The sequence below is a fragment of the Poecilia mexicana genome, unplaced genomic scaffold (assembly GCF_051168715.1).
Source record: "Poecilia mexicana isolate PSO_F unplaced genomic scaffold, ASM5116871v1 scaffold_2, whole genome shotgun sequence".
Classification (NCBI taxonomy): domain Eukaryota; kingdom Metazoa; phylum Chordata; class Actinopteri; order Cyprinodontiformes; family Poeciliidae; genus Poecilia; species Poecilia mexicana.
The window spans coordinates 56,978,209-56,996,114 of record NW_028263371.1 but is presented as its reverse complement, the minus strand read 5'-3'; the positions used below and the strand labels follow the sequence as shown (position 1 = coordinate 56,996,114).

Sequence of the window (17,906 nt, the reverse complement as noted above, 5' to 3'; positions counted from 1 at the left end):
TCTCCGCTCACTGGCGCCCCCGCTGGCCAGTAAGAATAACTGCAGCCAGAGTTCCCGGTTCGGAGTTTTTATTTTGGAGAGGAAACCGGATGTTGTGACTCGCCGTGACTCTCTGTAAATGCTGTACAGGGTTTCTGGAGAATCACGTGGTTCTCGGAGAGCCAGAGAAAACTTTAAAATGAGACTCTCATTATTATTATTATTATTATTATTATTATTATTATTATTATTATTATTATTATTAGCTGAATCTGTGGAAATCCCAGAGGTCACAAAGTTTGACAAGGAAACCAAATCAGATTCTGGGTGATTCCCTGAGAACAATGACTCAGAGCTGGTGAGTCAGTGAAATATGAGGAAACATCCGAGTAAAACAAAGAATCAGCAGGAACATTTTGCTCTGGATTTAAATGTCTGCTGTTGGTTTGCATAGAAACTTCTCACTGAACGTCTACTTTCTACAGAATGAAGCAAACCTGTCACTAAAATATCTGAAAACTGCCAAACTAATTTTATTCAAAGCAATTAATGATATTTACTGGATTTTCTTCCCACTAAATAAGCTTTATTTTACCTCACATGGTTGCTATAATCCCTGCTGTTTGTACACATTTTTACCTTCCACTCAACTTTACAGCAATATGCTTGGAAGGGAGTTAACATTGGTTATTTAAATTGACATAAAAGAAAAAAAAAAACGTTTTTATAGTTTCAAAGTCATAATTTCACCATTTCATTCAGACATTTATAAATGTCCCTGTTCCAAACTAAATATTTAATTAGCAAGCTAAACACAAAATACTTAACTAATTGATAAACTTCTTATCCACATTTACATTCCAAAGTGGATTCTGGATGTTTGAACATGCAGAATGCAGAAAGTGAGAGTGAATGGATGAATGTAGAGACGTCGCTGTCTGCCCGGCTGCATTTGGTATGGAGACGGGTGACAACATGTCAGTATTAAAATCTGTAGATGGTTTGGTGATAGTTAGCCTGATGATGAACATGACTCTGTGGTCGATGAATTTGTTGACTGGTGTGATAAAACTTTTACAGAAAACAAAGGACCTGCATTTATTCTAGACAGAAGCTCCACAACATAAATCAAACAGTAATGAAAGGTCAGACAGTAGAAAACTATAAACATCTTGGGACTGTTTCAGATAATAAGTTAAAATGTATCTGCCATTCAGAGAAGCTGCAAAAAAGGGCCAAAGATTGTTTTGTCTAAGAAAGATCGCAAAGTTTCAGGGTGATAAGTCAAAGATGATCATATTTTATGGATCATATATTGACGTTTTCTCTCCTTTGTTGGTTTAGAAATCTTAGCATTAGGTCAAAATGCCCTCAGCAGAATAATACATGCTAGTAATAAGATCTTAGGAGTTGAACAAAGCTCTGTTACAGAACTGTTCAGTAAACGGATCATCAGTAAACTAAAGCCATCTTTGCTGAAAGATCTCAGCCGTTACCTGCTGAGTTCAGTTTCTGCCTTCAGGCCTCGAGTCAGACTCTCTGAATGAAAGAAACAGTTACAGTTACAGTAACAGTTACAGTTACTGTATCAGTATCAGGTAGAATCTCTGCTTTCTTCCTGCAGCAGTTAGATGTACTTTTTCACCATCTAGTGGTTGGAGTGTGAACTGCACCCGATTCATTGAGTGGAAATCAGAATTTCATCAATAAACCTCGTAAATAATCTTAACCTGAGCTGGAATGTGGATTAAAAAATATATTTATGCTTACTGATAAGCATAGAAGACATTCATTTAAGTTTTTGGGTTTGAAGCTTTTTAGCAACACTAGGCAGCTAAGGAATGGAATCTGGCTATACTAGTATTGGTAACCAAAATATTTAATTGCAAAAATGGTCAATTCTGTTCTTGAATTTGAACATTAATGAAGTTGAATGGAAAATATGTGCAGTTAAATATGTAAATATTATTTTTACAAACAGATGCATATAAACTACGAGAGCTTAAAGATATATTTCTGCCAAAAAAACTAAAAAGTTTGGAACTTAATTAAATAATTTTTCTAGAAAGAAAATTTAATTTTTTAAATTAAAAAACACAAAAATGTTCGCTTGTGCAATTTTTTTGAGTTTCAAAAGAAAATTTGAGATTAAAATTTCTGAGATTTTTTGACTATTCAAACTCAGAAATGTCCGTGTTTGTTTTACTAGAAATTTTCTGAGATCAATCTCTGAGTTTTTTGGCTGAAATGTGCTCATCTTTTTGTTTTCCATCTGGCCCTGATGCTGTCGTAGGTTTCTGGTTCCCATCCCTGACTTGATATATTCATATTCATATAAATATGTGTAAATATACTGTAAACACTGGATTACAGACGCTGCATGAAGCTCACACACATTACACCAGGATACAGGCGGAAACACAAAGCAGTTCTGCAGGAGGCTGTCCAGGTTCTTCTCGTTGCTCGTCTTGACTTTTAATTTTTATACTTTGTGTCTGAGACACAAATCCATCTAAATATTTAGTTACCAAGCTAAGTAGTTAGCAAGATAAATATTTAACTTGAAACTAATTATTTGGTTAGTAAGCTAAGTATTTTACCAATTTAGGATTTTAGCCAAGTTAAATATTTACCACCAGACTAAATATTTACTAATATTTACTTAATATTTCACCCTCATTTAAATATTTACCAAGTTAAATATTCAGTTAGCTAGCTAAAAAATAATAGCTTGTTAATTAAGCTATGTCAAGACACTGATAAATGACTTGAATAAGTTTATTTAGTAACGAATAAAGCTTACAAACAGTTAATAACATGTTGAAAATACCACTGAGTGTTATTGCCGTTATTTTTTGTTTATCACATTTACATGTCCGGCGCCTATGATTAGCATAATAAGAGTATTTAATGTAAAGTTGTTCGCAGCTCTTTGATCGTTTCAAAGTCGAAAGTGTTTTTGAAGCGGCTCCTTTCTTTAAAAATAAAAACCTTTAATATGAAAAGCTGCTGACGGCGGAAGTGTGACCCGATGAACGGCTCAACTTGACGCCTCTGGCTGAGCCGTTTCCCGAGAATCAGCCGGTCCGGAGGGAGTTTCCGCGGAATAAAAGCCGCTGCTGCCGCTCGGCCTCCTGCAGATCGGCTCTGATTCCGCTTCCTGCTTCTACCGGAGAAACTCTGAAGATTCACGGTGAGAAACTCAACCTCAGATCCGCACAAACACAGTTTGTTTTAGTCTTTACGTGTTTATTGTTAGTTTTCTGACTAATGTCAGCTGTTTCCAAGCTGAATTTGAAGAAAACATTTGTCATAAAGTTTAACTTTAATAATTTAAAGGTAGATTATTAACTCGCGTCCGAAAATATTACAAGAAAATAGAAATAAATTGATATCGGTGCCGGTATCAACAGTGACCCGGTAAACGGGTCACGGTTTACCGGCGTCCTCCGGAGCGAACATGAACCATTCAGGCTTCCGTACCGCTGCTGCTGCCTGGACCCTTTTTTCCTTCCTCCAGTTTAAGGTTCACTCCTGTTTTTGTTTTTTTGCGTAGTGACCCATGAAAACACAGAGCGCATCCGATTCTTTAGGGCTTATTGAATCAGAATCAGAAGCTGACTGAACGTTTCCCGGATCACAACCGAGAATCTTTGAACATCTGAAACGTTCACAGACTCAAACTACAAACCACAACGTGATCTGAAAAGTTCTGCTCCATGTGAAACTCTGGAGGTTTTTATGGATATACTTTAACCCATAGATATGTAAGGAAAGTTCAGTGGAAGGAAAACTTATCGGGTTTCCCACCTGAGACATGAGAACCGGGTCAGAGCCGGTTCCTCAGGCGGTTCTGTTGTGGTTCTGTGCAGATGGCCCAGTGGCAGGAGCTGTTGAAGCTGGACTCGGCGCTGCAGAACCGGGTCAGGCAGCTGTACGACGGCCGGTTCCCCACAGAGATCCGGAACCAGCTGAGCCACTGGATCGAGAGCCAGGACTGGTAAGAGGAGCCGGTTCCCCCGGGTTCTGGTGGCTCCTCCCCCAGGCGGCGCAGTCAGAATCCACCCTGCATTTCCTGAATGCGGTTGCCATGGAGACGCCTGCTGCGGTCCAGCAGGGGGCGCAGCGGGTCAGACTGAACATGTTTTATTTATTGACCCTGAAAAAGTTTCATAAAATGATTTAATTTGACATAAAATGGAAATAAAATAATTATATTGTAAAAATAGAACAAAAAAATCTGAAAAGTGTGGAGGACATTTCTAGTCATCCTGCCTGAGTCAGAATGCTGCAGAGCCTCCTCTGGCTGCAGGTTTTCTAGGGTTTATCTCCACCAGCTCTGAACAACTAGACTTTGACTAGGCCATTCTATCCATGGTTATTTTTAAAATTTGTACAGAATACATGCAATATTTAAAAACATTATAAATATTGTTATAAAAACACAAAAACAGAAAAAAGCTTGAAGGTAAAACAGGAAGTGAGGCGGGTCAAAGGTTAAAGTATGACATAATTTCCTGCTGCAGGAGTTCTGCGGCTGTGAACGAGAACGCAGCGGCTGCGTGTTTCTGCGCTCTGCTGCAGCACCTGGAGGAGCAGTGGCACCGCTCAGTCCAGGAGAACTCCATCCTGCAGGGACCCGACTTCCCCAGGATGAGGGCCTACATAGTGGTACGGCGGAGCCGGTGCAGCGGTCAGTATGCTACCGCCACCGGGTCTGAAGCAGCTCTGTGTTTCCAGGAGAACTTCCAGGCTCAGCCGCTGAACCTGGCCGCCATTTTGTCTGAGTGTCTGAAGGAGGAGAAGCAGATCTTGGAGTCGGTTACCATGACGATGGTGAGTCCCGATTAACGGCACGGCGGTGGTGCTCAGCTTGGGAGCTAACTGACCCTGCTCTCCTCTCAGGGCGGCAGCCCTGTCGTCACGGCGCCGCAGTGGACGGAGCTGGACAACCGAGTGATGCAGCTGAAGCTGCAGCTTCTGGTAATCAGACGGATCCGATTCCTGACCGGACCGACACAGTCAGAACCAGAACCTTGATCTGTGAAATCTGCTGCAGGAACTGAAGAAGGAGGTGAAAGTCCTGGAGGACCTGAGCGAAAAACTCGACTTCATCCGGAACTCGTGGCAAAGCAAAGGTCAGGTCAAAGGTCACCGCTGCAGGAACGCTGCGGTGTACGCTAAACGGCGTTCTAACAGGAACATTTGGGTCAAAGGTCATCACTGCTGTGTTCTAACAGGACCGTTTGTGTTTCCTTCACCAGTGGAGCAGAAGGTGGAACTGGTCCAGTCCAAGGCCCTGGTGGAGCAGGAGTGTCTGAAGATGGCCCGGTCCATCTCCCAGACCAAACAGGTACCAGAGACCCACACCATACAGAACCAATCAGAACCAGCTAATCAGAACCAGTCAGAACCAGCAGCTCCCTCACTTTAAGGTTTGAAACGGACTAGCAACAAAACTAGCCACCATGCTAACTTATTTTATTTTGAAGAACAACCTGCTTCATCTGAATGTTTGTATTTGTCTCCCCTGCAGCAGGTTGATCCTCCTCAGGTGTTTCATGGCTCGTTTCTCTCAGGTTGTGCTGCAGCGGCTGGTCAGCGTTCTGAACGAGGCGGCCGGTTCGGTCCAGACTCTGACCGGAGTGGAGCTTCCTCAGTGGCGGCGGCGGCAGCAGCGATCCTGCATCGGCAGCCCAGAGGACGCCGGCCTGGACCTGCTGGAGAAATGGTGAGCTGGCGCCGACCCGACCAGATCCGACCCGACCCGCAGCCTGACCCGACCCGACCCGCAGCCTGACCCGACCCGACCCGCAGCCTGACCCGACCAGACCCGACCCGCAGCCTGACCCGACCCGACCCGACCCGCAGCCTGACCCGACCCGACCCGACCTGACCCACAGCCTGACCCGACCCGACCCGACCCGCAGCCTGACCCGACCCGACCCGACCCGCAGCCTGACCCGACCCGACCCGACCTGACCCGCAGCCTGACCCGACCCGACCCGACCCGCAGCCTGACCCGACCCGACCCGAACCTGCCCGCTCTTTTACCCGACCCGTTTGTGTTCTGCAGGTTCACGGCGGTGGCCGAGGTTCTGCTCGGTGTTGGTGAACAGCTGCAGCAGCTGCAGGTCCAGAACCAGAGGTTCCCCACCCCGGACTTCCCGGGCCTCACCGACTCCATGGCAGAAATGGAGAAGTTCAGCCGCCGTCTGACCCGGAACCTGTTGACCAGGTGAGGCCCCGCCCCCCGGCTGCTGATTGGACCATCTGGCGGCGGGGGGGCGGGGCCTTCTGACCGGTTCTTTTTGGGTTCTGTGCAGCGCCCTGGTGGTGGAGAAGCAGCCCGTCATGCAGAACCTTCCTCAACGGCCGCTGATCCTGAAGACCGGCGTTCGCTTCAAGGTCACCGTGAGGTGAGGCGGAGCGGCCGCCGCGGGCAGCGGCTTCCCTCAGGGTACTCGCACTGCCTGGGTCCAAACACTGTGACCACTGACCTACAACCTGAGCCAAGATGGCCGCCCACATCCAGAGCTAGCAGAACTGGATGTTTGTGCTGCTGTCACTTTAAAACATAAATAAAAGTTTCCAGAGGTCAGCCATTTTGAAATCAGACATTTTGTTTCATTTATGAAATCAAATAAAATAAGATCAAAACAAAACCAGCACAAATTAATTTTTGTGCAGCACAAACGTAGCAGAGTTTATTGACAACAAGTTTTGATTTTGTAAACATGGGGGCTGGTTGACCTTTGACCTCTGGACATTTAAAAAAACAGTCTATGAAATGATAGCGGCACAAACAAAAATCTTTGCAGCACAAATGTTTGACACCATTTTGCTTGGAGGTTCATCTTCTCTGTTTCAGTGGGATTTAATCATCAAAATGTTTTTACGGGAATTTTATTTTCAGCGTTTATTTTTATTTTTCCTCAGGTTTTTGGTAAACCTTCCAGCTTTTAAGACTCTGATCAAAGTCAAACCTGTTTTTGACAAGTAAGAAAAAATCTTCAGTTAAAATCAAATATTTTCCTCTCAGCTTCTGTTTTTCCATAAAATATAATTTTTCTCATTTAAATCAGGGACGTGGAGGAAGTGAAGACGATCAGCGGGTAAGAAGACGAGACAAACAGAACCACTGATTAACAAAATAAATGTCTTCTTTTTTGTTTTTGTTATTTTTTTATTATTTTAATAATTGAATTTAAAAAAATTAAACAATGTCTAAATCTTGTTTTACTATTTTTTAATAAATATTTATATATAATATTTTAGGCAAGGTAATTTTATTTATGTAGCACATTTTCAGCAACAAGACAATTCAAAGTGATTTACATGAGTTAAAAGGAAATGCAATCAAAATAAACCAAAGAAAAGAAAAAGAAGAAAAAAAAAGCTAAATGACTAATCTAAATCCTTTTCTGGTGTAAAGTGAGTAGCTACAGTTTCTAAAAAGTAGTAATAGAAAAGTAATTAAGCAGTGACTGTTCCTGTTAAGTATTTCTGGATTCTAGGTTCGTAGTTATTCTAATTCTAATTCTGGGCTGTCTAATGTTGATCTAAATAGTGCGTACTCCACAATTTCTGATATTACTAATAAACTAAAATAATCCTTTTCTGGGTTAAATAGGGAGTACTCCACAGTTTCTAACAAACTAAAACACAAAAGAGGAAAGGAGACATTAGGGCAAATCGCAACATTCAGACAAAACAAAGGGCAAAACAGACATGAATGAAGCCACCTGATTTCATGGCGGGCCATGAAACCAGGTGGCTGTGGCCCCTGGCAAAAGTCCGATAGAGGTATTGTTTATTGAGGCATGATGTCCTTGGGAGCGCTCAGCTCCACAGCTGCATGGATAAAGGAGGGGGTGAGGAGGGAAGAGCATTATGTTTACATATCTTAAAAGAGATTAGAAATATGCAGCCCTTCCAAGGCCACACGGGGGAAGCCAATTCATAAACAGAATGTCTTAGGTCGGCAAGATTATAAATTTCAATCTTCCCAAAAGTCTCTCCGATACATCTCAGTTCCCAATTATACAAATTAGTTTGGTCGTTCCACCGAACCGAAACTAGCAGCTTCTCCAAGATCGATTCCATCCGGTTAGTGAGTTTTAGAGTCCTCAGCTGGGCTGTGACTCACATCCAACTTGCGTCTCTGTCCACATCAACAGTCTGAGTGTTCGGCCAAGTCCGTCACAAATTTGTCGATAATCCAGGAATCCACAAGCTCCAAACAGCAGAAATCCTGTTATCATGAATAAATCCAGGGTGAATCCCGCCGGGTGTGTCCCTGCAGGACAAGAGGCTCTCTGCTGTGCCCAGACTTCTTGTCGAAATTTGATCAATTGCACTGAGAGGTCGATTGACCAGATCCATAATTTGTAGATTTGGATGATGCGCAAAGAAAGGCTCCAAAAATATAGAAAAACAGAGCAAGCAGGGCAGGGAGGGAGCCGAGGGAAAAAGCGTCTGCCTTCATCGAGAGCAAGAGAAAGCAAAAAAGAAAAAAAAAATTGTTTTATTATTTTATATATTTAAGTAAAATATTTCAATAACAAAAAAGCCTTTTTATTTCCTTTGTTATAGTTTTCGTCAGTTTGATTTCTCGCGTGATGACGCCAAGGTTCTGGACGTGGATCTGTCCAGCGGCGCGCTGACGGCGGCGTTCGAGCACCTGGTGGGAAAACCTGATCAAACTATGATTACAAAGTATTGATCATCATTAATAAATCACTTTTGTAACTGTTTTTGTTTTCAGTCACTCAAAGAAAAAAAGTCCAGAGTTAAAGGTTCCTGTGAGGTGAAACGTTTTGAATTGTTTAACCAGGAAGCAAAAACTTCATCAGGTGATTATTTTACTGTAAATATTTAAATATGTTGAATGTTTTGGGCCAATCAGAGCCAGCTGACGGTCACAGAGGAGCTCCACATCATCCGCTTCGTCACGCAGCTGCAGCACAACGGGGAGACGTTCCACATCCAGGTGACCAGTAAAACCAGTGAACTGGTTCTGGACCGGCTGACGGCCCTCTCCGGTTCTGGACCGGCTGATGGCCCTCTCCGGTTCTGGACCGGCTGACGGCCCGCTCTGGTTCTGTTTGTCCACCAGGCCAGCTCCCTGCCCCTGGTGGTCGTCTCCAGCTCCAACCAGGTTCCCAGCGCCTGGGCCGCCATCATGTGGTCCAACATGGCGTCCGGCGCCGACTCGGAGGTGAGTACAGAACCAGGACCAGGACCGGCCTCTGCCGGACCGGACGGGGCTGAAGTTCTGCTCTGTGTGGACAGAACCTGTCGCTGTTTCTGGACCCGCCGGGCCTGACCTGGCAGCAGCTGGCGCCTCTCCTCAGCTGGCAGTTCCTGTCGGTTGGGCAGCGGCCACTGGACCAGGACCAGCTGTCCATGCTGCAGGCCAAGATCATGGGTGGGTCCAACAGAACCAGAACCTCCCACTTCCTCCATGTTTCTGCTCCCATACATGTAATTGATTAGATTAGCTTAGCCTCCATGCTAAGCTAACTAGCCTGATTGATGTAAATGTCTAGTTTAAATGTTAAACTGATTAAATTGACGCTGCGTGTTTCTGATTTGATCCAGGTGATCCTGGTGATCCTGGTGATCCTGATGGTCTGATTCACTGGAACAAGTTTTCCAAGGTGAGGCTCAGGACCCGTTCTAGTGCAGTGGGGTCCAAAGTGTGGGTCGGGGGCCTTTTGGGGCCAACATGGCACAAAGTTGGTTCATTCACTCAGGATGTTGATCCAGAGTCATGCTGTAATGAATGACGCCCTGAAAAAAGTCTTCTAAAAATGTAGATAAATAAAGTTTCATGTTTTTACTGATTTTATCGCTGGATGTTTCTGACTTCCTGTTTCCCAGGATGAGAGCGTGTGGATCTGGATTGATGGGATTCTGGATCTGATCAAGAAGTTTGTGTGGGAGCTGTGGCGGGACGGGTAAGTCGGGTCGGGTCGGGTTAGCGGGCCTCCTGCTTCTCTCCTCCTTCACCATGTCTGGATGTTTTCTACTCTCCAGATGCATCATGGGATTTGTTAGTAAGGAGAGAACGCGCTCCCTGCTGCGGGAGAAACCGGTTGGGACGTTTCTGATCCGATTCAGTGAGAGCATCCTGGACGGCGCCATCACCTTCAGCTGGGTGGAGCAGTCCGCCGGAGGTCAGTTTCACACAGACCCAAACGAGACCAACAGAACCCGAACAGAACCAGAGGACTGATCTAACCCGCTCTGCAGAGAAACGCATCCACGCCGTGGAGCCGTACACCAAGAAGGAGCTGTCGGTTCTGTCTCTGCCCAACGCCATCTACAACTACACCCTGACCACGTCGGGACGGAGCCACAACCCGCTGGTCTACCTGTACCCCGACACCCCCAAAGACGCCGCGTTTGCACGCTACAGAGCGCCAGGTACCGAGCGGCGCCATCGGGCCGTGTTCACGTCTGGAGACGGTTCTGACGTGTGTGGATAAAAAATGAACAGCAGTAATTTGGCCCGTTTGGTCTGCCTTAAGAGTGAAAATGGAGGCTAATTTTTCAGTTGTTCATGTTGGTTTCAAGCTAAACATTTCCTACATAATTGACTTGCTAACTAAATATTTAGTTAACAAGCTAAATATTTAACTTTAAATTAATATTCACTTATTTAACACTATATTTAGATAGTAAGCTAAATATTGAACTCAAAGATAATATTTAGTTAGCCAGGTAGCTTGCTAGTTAGTTAGCTCTGAGCCTTAGCCATCAAGCTAAATTCTTAGTTTCAAACAGCAACATTTATGAATAACATGTTGAAAATGTAACTTTTATAACTTTTTCTTTATTTTCTAAATAGCCCAGATTGCTATGTATAAATTTTGTGACTTTTAAAATGAAAGAAACTATTCACACCCTTCAGTTTTACCAATTCTAAAACTTTGGACACAAAATATCCTATTATGACAAAATGAAAATGTATTTTTAAACAATGTTTTATGTTTAAACGTAACATTTAAACTGAGTGCTTTCATAAGTATTTACACCATTTTCTGTGATGCTAAAGGATCTTCAACAAAATGTTGAGCCAAGGGTGTGAAGATCAATATTTACAAAAATGTTTAAAAGCCAGTTTTCTTGTTGTCTTGGTGGGGAAGTTTGTTTAAAAGCTCAAACTAAAATCAGTTTTAGAGTCAGAGCTGTGTAAAGTTTCACCCTGTTGGTGGCGCTGTTTCTGCAGAGCCGTCTCCTCCCAGCAAGAAGACAGACTACCTCTTCAGGACGATCGCTCCGGTCTCCATGTAAGTTTCTGCTGAACTGAAACTCTTTGCTAGTTCAACTTCAGGAAGTAAACAGGAAGTAAACGTGTCGTTCCCCTCAGTGACCCCACGCCACCGCCGTCTCCGCCCATGCCGACGATTGACATGGAGCTTGAGGACCTTGACGGCCCTGAGGTGGGTTGGAGGCTGCTTCCTGTCTCATGACTTCTTTATGGCAGCTGATTAATATGAACGTTTTTGTTGCTCAGGAGATGCCCCTGAACGACATTCTCCAAGATTTATTTTCGGACCTGCCTGACCTGTCGCATCTTCCTCTGGAAAGCTGCAGTGAGCCTGGTTTCTTCAATCAATTCATCATCAGTCAGTGATCAGAAAAAGTTCATGAACATCAATTTGATTATTGTGTACATAGTAAAGATAAAAAATGCAAGTTTGTCTTAAGAGGGAAATCTTTCCTCCAGGGTTTCAGGCTGAAATATAAATACACTTTTCAGTTTTTACCTCATTGTGTTTTTTAAAAAAATGCTTTAATAAAGCTGTAAATATCCAAACATAATGGAACAGAATTTATGTATGAGATTGAAGTTAACTCCAACAGTGAATGTGATCAACACATGGTGAATGTGAAAACCTTGCATTTTATTCACTGGCATAAGATTAAAGGTGCCAATCTGTTTCCATAGAAAGAAATTTATTACTTTTATCAGACATGATTTATGCTGCAGAAATATCTGTCTGAAACTATAAACTATTAGTTTAATGCCTCTTTGTAAATACAGCAAAACAGGAGTATGAACACGATTGATATTCCTGTATTACTAAGAATGCGATGAGATGTACTTTTGCACCATCTAGTGGTTGGAGTGTGAACTGCACCCGATTTATTTATCAACATGGTTGAAATTAGTACTTTAGCATTAGCTTTCACCAAACACCAGGTGGGAATACATCTTTCCCACAAGAACCGCCATCTTGGTAGGCTGCATATCCCCTGCAGCTTGCAGATAAAAGCTATATTAGCTAAGCTAATTTTGCTTGTTTGGCAGTAAGTACTACAGTAAATGAGAGTTAGTGATGGATACCTACCAAGATGGCTGTCGGCTACAAAGTTCTCGGAAGTGTGACGTCACATGAGAGTTATGTATATTGCTTTAGCATTAGCTCATGCTAAATACCATGGTGTTACAGCCCATTAGCATTGATGTTTTTATGTCGCCATGAATCTTCAGCTCTGACCTTTGACCTCTCTGTGTTCTCAGTCTATCCGTACATACCCTAAATATTATTTTTACAAACAGATGGATATAAACTACGACAGCTTAATATATTTCTGCCAAAAAACAAAAAAGTTTGGAACTTAATCAAATAATTTTTTTCTAGAAAGAAAATCAGGATTTTTTTAAATTAAAAAACACATAAATATTTGCATGTGCAAATTTTTTGAGTTTCAAAAGTTGAACATTTTTGATTTCTGAAATTCCAAGTTTTTATCTAGAAAATATTTGAGATTAATGTAAAAACATGTTTTTTCTTCCTAATTTCCAATTTTTGGAGCCTGAAATTTCCTTGTTTTTTTCTACAAAATTTCAACGTTTTGGCAGAAATTTCCAGATTTTTGTTCTCTCATTATGGGCCTGTGACGGCCCATGATGAGAGAATATGACTAGATTTCTTCCGACCCATCATTAAAATTGACTGACAACAACAAAAAACTAGCGCCACCTTTGGTCTGGAGTCAGAATGCAACCAAAGAGAAAAAACTTTATTGTAAATTGAATAAATTACACAAACATGAGTCTCAAAGTCTTTGTGCACCGACGACGCCGTCGTCATAAAATACATTCAGGATACAATCATCTGACGTCAGAGGAGCCGCACGACGTCTGCGGCCGTCAGCCAATCAGAGAACAGATACCTGGAACAATTAACGCCAAAGATTTCACACAAACTCACATAAGCAGAACCTGGTTTCTATGACAACGCAGAAGTGCCGCGGTAGGTAGACAAAAGGAGTAAATGCCCACCAAAAAAATTTGAGATTTATCTCATAAACTTTCTAGAAAAAAATTCAGTTTGAAAAGTCAAAACATTTTATAGAAAAATAAAATAAATTTTTACTCACATTTTCTGCAAAAACAGATTTCTGAAAATGTTTGACTTGGACATTTTCTGAATTTCAAACAGAAAATCTTAGACTTCTCAAGTTCAGAAATTTCTTTGTGTTTCTGCATTTGAGTGTCAAAATTTCCGAGATTTTATCAAGCAATTTTTTTCTAGCAAATTTCAGATTTTTCAAGCTCAGAAGTCTTCCTGTTTTTCAAGAAAACTTGAGATAAAAATTTCTGAGATTTTTTTCCAATATTTTTTGACTATTCAAACTCAGAAATGTCCGTGTTTGGTTTACTAGAAATTTTCTGAGATCAATCTCAGAGTTGTTTGGCTGAAATGTGCTCATCTCTTTGTTTTCCATCTGGCCCTGATGCTGTCGTAGGTTTCTGGTTCCCATCCCTGACTTGATATATTCATATTCATATAAATATGTGTAAATATACTGTAAACACTGGATTACAGACGCTGCATGAAGCTCACACACATTACACCAGGATACAGGCGGAAACACAAAGCAAAGCCACTGAAGCGGGTTTTCTCCGGAGGATCCGGCGGTTCTACAGGAGGCTGTCCAGGTTCTTCTCGTTGCTCGTCTTGTCAGAACCGTCGGCCGGGTTGTAGTTCTCCTGGTACTGCTGCAGGGCGGCGACCACGTCGTGATGGCCGAACTGCACGGCTTCATCCAGCGGCGTGTTGCCCCACCTGGCCGGAGGACAGGCTGGACTCAGAACCAGGCCGGACCGAATAATGGACCTGCTGGGCGGAACTCACCTGTCTTTAGGGACCGGGTTCACCTTGCAGGCGTCCAGCAGGAAGCGGACCACCTCCAGGTGTCCTGAAGGCAGACAGAGACGCTAACTGGTTCTGCTGGGTAACTGAACGACAATATGGCTGACAGATTTATTTAGTTTTGTTTCAAATATGTAAAATCCTGCCAAACTGGTAGAGTGACCATTCCTGTTTTACAATTTTCACTCCATGCCTTTTTTTATTTTTAAGCAAATTTTGAGGCATGATGGAGAAACCTGAAAGTGACTCAGCAGGTTGTTACTAGGCAACCAAAGAATGACCGAGTTGCTAGGTAACCAAAGAGCAGGTGAGTTGATGCCACCCAATTTAGCTTAGCTAGCCGTGAGAGGTTGCACGGCTAAAGCCTTTCCTCTGCCTACATCTCCCAGAATACTGTGCGGTCCTGGCTCAGACTTAAGTGAATGTTCTATCAGACATGATACTTTAGATCTTTTGAAGGTTCTGGTTCCGGTTTACCTTCAGCTGCTGCGACATGGAGCGCCGTCCTGGAGTCGTAGTCCCTCTGCTCCATGTCCATGGAGGACAGGGCGAACCTGAAACACACACAAACACACGCGCACGTGTCTTCAGCCGGTTTTCTGGTCCCGTCAGACCAGAACCTGTCACAGGTCTGGGTTCTGAACTGAACCGTGTCAGCCGGATGTATCCAATCAGAACCAGCTTGGATTGGAGGTCATCATCCTCACTGTTAAGTTTCCTCAACTTTGCTGTTTGAGGTGAAATTGGATCATGTAGACCAGCAGGAACGATCCCAGATCCACACAAAACTGGTTATTGGACATTTAAAGAAAAGACAATCTGAAATAAATCTTTTTTAAGATTTATTTTTAATATAATCTTCATTGCTCTGAAAAGTTTGTGAACTTCTGACTGGACCTGCAGGTTATCGTCAAATACTGCTTAGCAAGCTTAGAGCTAAATAGCTAATATGCTAACACAGTTGCCAATAAACGGAAGTGGACTACCAAAATAAAAACTGGGTCTTGAGAAACTGCTGCTGGAGACACTGAGGCACAGGACCGGCCCAGGCCTCCATGGGGCCCTAAGCAAAATGTGGTTTTGGGGCCCTGTAGTTCTGCTAACAATGTGGACCGGCTGCAGTCAGCAGTCCGATCATTGGATCATTCACACACCTGCTATAAGCTGATTGCATCTCTGGCTGTTTACATTATATACATGTATAATATAGGATACATTTATTGGCCAACTGATTTATCCACCAGTCGATTTCTGGGACCGATTTCCTTAATTTTGGCGGATCATGATCTGCTGATACTTACATGTGAAGCTGATCTTTATAACTCAGCCTCTGTCCTCTCCTGCTCTGCAGTGAGAGGTTTGACTGACAGACCCACCAGGTCTGAACCTTTACAGTTAACAATATTCACCCACTGTGGAAACTCAGTGACTTTCTTGCTATATTTAGCAACATTTCAGACAAAAAAATTCATATCAACCAAAACCAAAATCAGCAGCTCAGGCTTTTTAAATATCGGTAACCAGGGATCGGCCAGAAAGCTGCAATCGGTGCAGCCCTGCACACACATTCATGACATTCTCTGATTAAATTAATTTCTCTTGAGCGTTATTCCAATAGCTAAAAATGTAATTTATACCAGGTGAGTTTTATTTTGGTAGTTCACTTCTGCTTGTTGGCAAGCAAATGCAAATTCACATTTAGATAAATATCTAAATATTTATCTCTGCACTACCTAAATATTTAGCTTGCTAACTACTTTGAACTAATATTTAGTTAAATAGCTCCTCAGTAACTCTGAGCATCAATGGCTCCAAACTAAATATTTAGCTTGCTAAACATACAGTTAGATGAAAAGCTCAGAGCTAATTGCTCCCATCGTTTACATAGCAATGGCTCTGAACTGAAGTTAGCTTGATAGTTAAATATTTAAGTTAATTTCCACAGCTAAATATGTAGTTTGCAGATTAGTTATTTGATTTTTTTTTTTTTTTTACAAATGAATAAATAACGTGGAAAAAAACTTTAGCCCCTTTAGACAGGCTAAATGAAGGGAATTGTTACTGCCAATGGATCATACATGTAGTCATAAAGTGGCCACCAGTAACATCTAAAAACAGTAGACATGCTCGTTGTGTCGCCACTAGAGGGCGGTAAAGCGCACAGCTGCGTCAGTGCAGAGCTTCTGAGAGTAAAACCTTGACATTGGATTCAGAGGGAGAAATGCTCACCTCCTCAGGGCGGAAACGTCTCCTGTGTAGGCAGCGAACAGCAGGTTGATGACAGACTTCACCTGAGGACACAATCACAGACATCAGGCCCACAAACCGATGGCTTCCGGGTGGAGGACAAACCGCTGCGACATGTTGGAGACGGACTGATGGAGATGATCCGCCTCAAAATTAATACATTAAACTGTTTGTAAATATGAAAACCAATAAGATCAGTTTTGTTCACCTCTAAATTTAACCTTCTTTGAAGCGTTGAAGTTAAAGCAATAGAAATTAACCTGCAGGATGAATATAAATACTGTATGGATACAGAAAAATCAGACTTTTTGCACACTTCAATGCGTGAAAGTCCTGAACATCTAACAGGTTGTAAAATCTCACCGTAGACATTTAAAATGGTCATGATGACGTTCTGGATTCCCAGGAGAAACCTAAAACTGGTTTATGAAGTTTCTACTGGTTTAGCAGCTCGTTATAAAACCCAGCTGTCATAACCATGGAGTCAGGATCCCCAAAGCTAGTTTTAATAAAGTTAAAGTGAAATAAGAAATCCACGTTTTCTAGTTTTAAATTCTCAGATTATTTCCATTTTCTGTCAAGGTAAGGTAAAAACTTTATTAATCCCACAGGGAAATTAAGATTGTCTGTTGCTCACACATTAATTCACATCCACACGCATTAAAAATGGTCTAGTAAAAGAACTTAAATACAATAAATACATTAAAAATGCTAATTACTCCGTCTCCCTCCCTTAACCCTCCCAGAAATCACAGCATTGTGAAGCCTGATGGCCGGTGGGACAAAGGAGTTTTTAATCCTCTCAGTTGAACATCCCAGTGAGAGAAGCCTGTCACTGGGGGAGCTGCTCTGGTTGGAGAGGACAGTATGCAGGGATGTCTTGGGTTCTCCAGGACTAAACTGAGTTTGGACATTGTCCTCTGTCCCACCACTGTCTCCACAGACTCCAGGCTCACACAGACCACAGAGCCAGCTCTGCGGATGAGGCGATTCAATCTCTGTATGTCCCTCTTCTTTGCACTGCCCCCCAACAAACAACACCATAGAATATAACAGTCGACACAATGTACAGGAGCTTAGAGCACACATTGAAGGAGGCCAGTCTCCTCGAGAAGTACATTCTACTCTGTGCTTTATTACATTGTCTGTATTGGAAAACCAGTTCAGCTTATTGTCCAGTTGTAGGCCCAAGTATTTATATGATCTGACCACCTCTACCTCAATGCCATCAATGGTGGTAGGCTGAGGCAAGAGGGGCACCCTACGAAAATCAAGAACCATCTCTGTTGTTTTAGAGATGTTCAGTTGGAGTTTATTCCTGTGGCCCCATGCTCCGAAGTCCTTCACCAGGCTCCACCCTCCTTTATACACGCCACAATGGCAGCATCGTCCAAAAATGTTTGCATGTGGCATGTAGCCGAGTTGTATTTAAAGTCAGAGGTGTAGAGGGTGAAGAGGAGGGGCGAAAGAACCGTGCCCTGTGGAGCCCCTGTGTTGCTGGTCAGA

At 42.8% G+C, this 17,906-nt stretch overlaps 2 protein-coding genes across 4 annotated transcripts in view; one reads left to right on the top strand and one right to left on the bottom strand.

The window, feature by feature from the left end:
- The first annotated feature begins 3,026 nt into the window (after window positions 1-3,026).
- Window positions 3,027-11,945, top strand: LOC106907676 (signal transducer and activator of transcription 1-like). 3 transcript variants are annotated; one of them, XM_088003466.1, is made up of 24 exons: window positions 3,027-3,172; window positions 3,852-3,979; window positions 4,506-4,650; window positions 4,720-4,815; window positions 4,885-4,962; window positions 5,039-5,117; window positions 5,244-5,332; window positions 5,559-5,710; window positions 6,056-6,217; window positions 6,306-6,398; window positions 6,919-6,978; window positions 7,065-7,094; window positions 8,575-8,665; window positions 8,747-8,788; window positions 8,888-8,971; window positions 9,098-9,199; window positions 9,274-9,409; window positions 9,583-9,641; window positions 9,865-9,941; window positions 10,021-10,160; window positions 10,237-10,410; window positions 11,216-11,276; window positions 11,357-11,429; window positions 11,504-11,945. In XM_088003466.1, the coding sequence occupies exons 2-24, from the start codon at window positions 3,852-3,854 to the stop codon at window positions 11,621-11,623; spliced, it is 2,271 nt and encodes a 756-aa protein (XP_087859592.1). In that variant the 5' UTR covers window positions 3,027-3,172; the 3' UTR covers window positions 11,624-11,945. The 3 variants fall into 3 exon arrangements, with proteins under 3 accessions (XP_087859592.1, XP_087859596.1, XP_087859600.1); XM_088003470.1 differs by having other exon boundaries at window positions 9,274-9,412; window positions 9,595-9,641; XM_088003474.1 differs by lacking the exon at window positions 3,852-3,979 and having other exon boundaries at window positions 3,051-3,172.
- A 1,051-nt stretch (window positions 11,946-12,996) lies between these two features.
- glsb (glutaminase b) overlaps window positions 12,997-17,906 on the bottom strand; it is a 32,446-nt gene continuing 27,536 nt past the window's right edge. The window contains exons 15-18 of the mRNA XM_014973497.2: window positions 16,383-16,444; window positions 14,631-14,707; window positions 14,136-14,199; window positions 12,997-14,066 (exon numbers count right to left, since the gene is read on the bottom strand). Coding sequence (XP_014828983.2) covers window positions 13,922-14,066; window positions 14,136-14,199; window positions 14,631-14,707; window positions 16,383-16,444 — 348 coding nt within the window. The 3' untranslated portion in view covers window positions 12,997-13,921. The remainder of the gene's footprint in view (window positions 14,067-14,135; window positions 14,200-14,630; window positions 14,708-16,382; window positions 16,445-17,906) is intronic.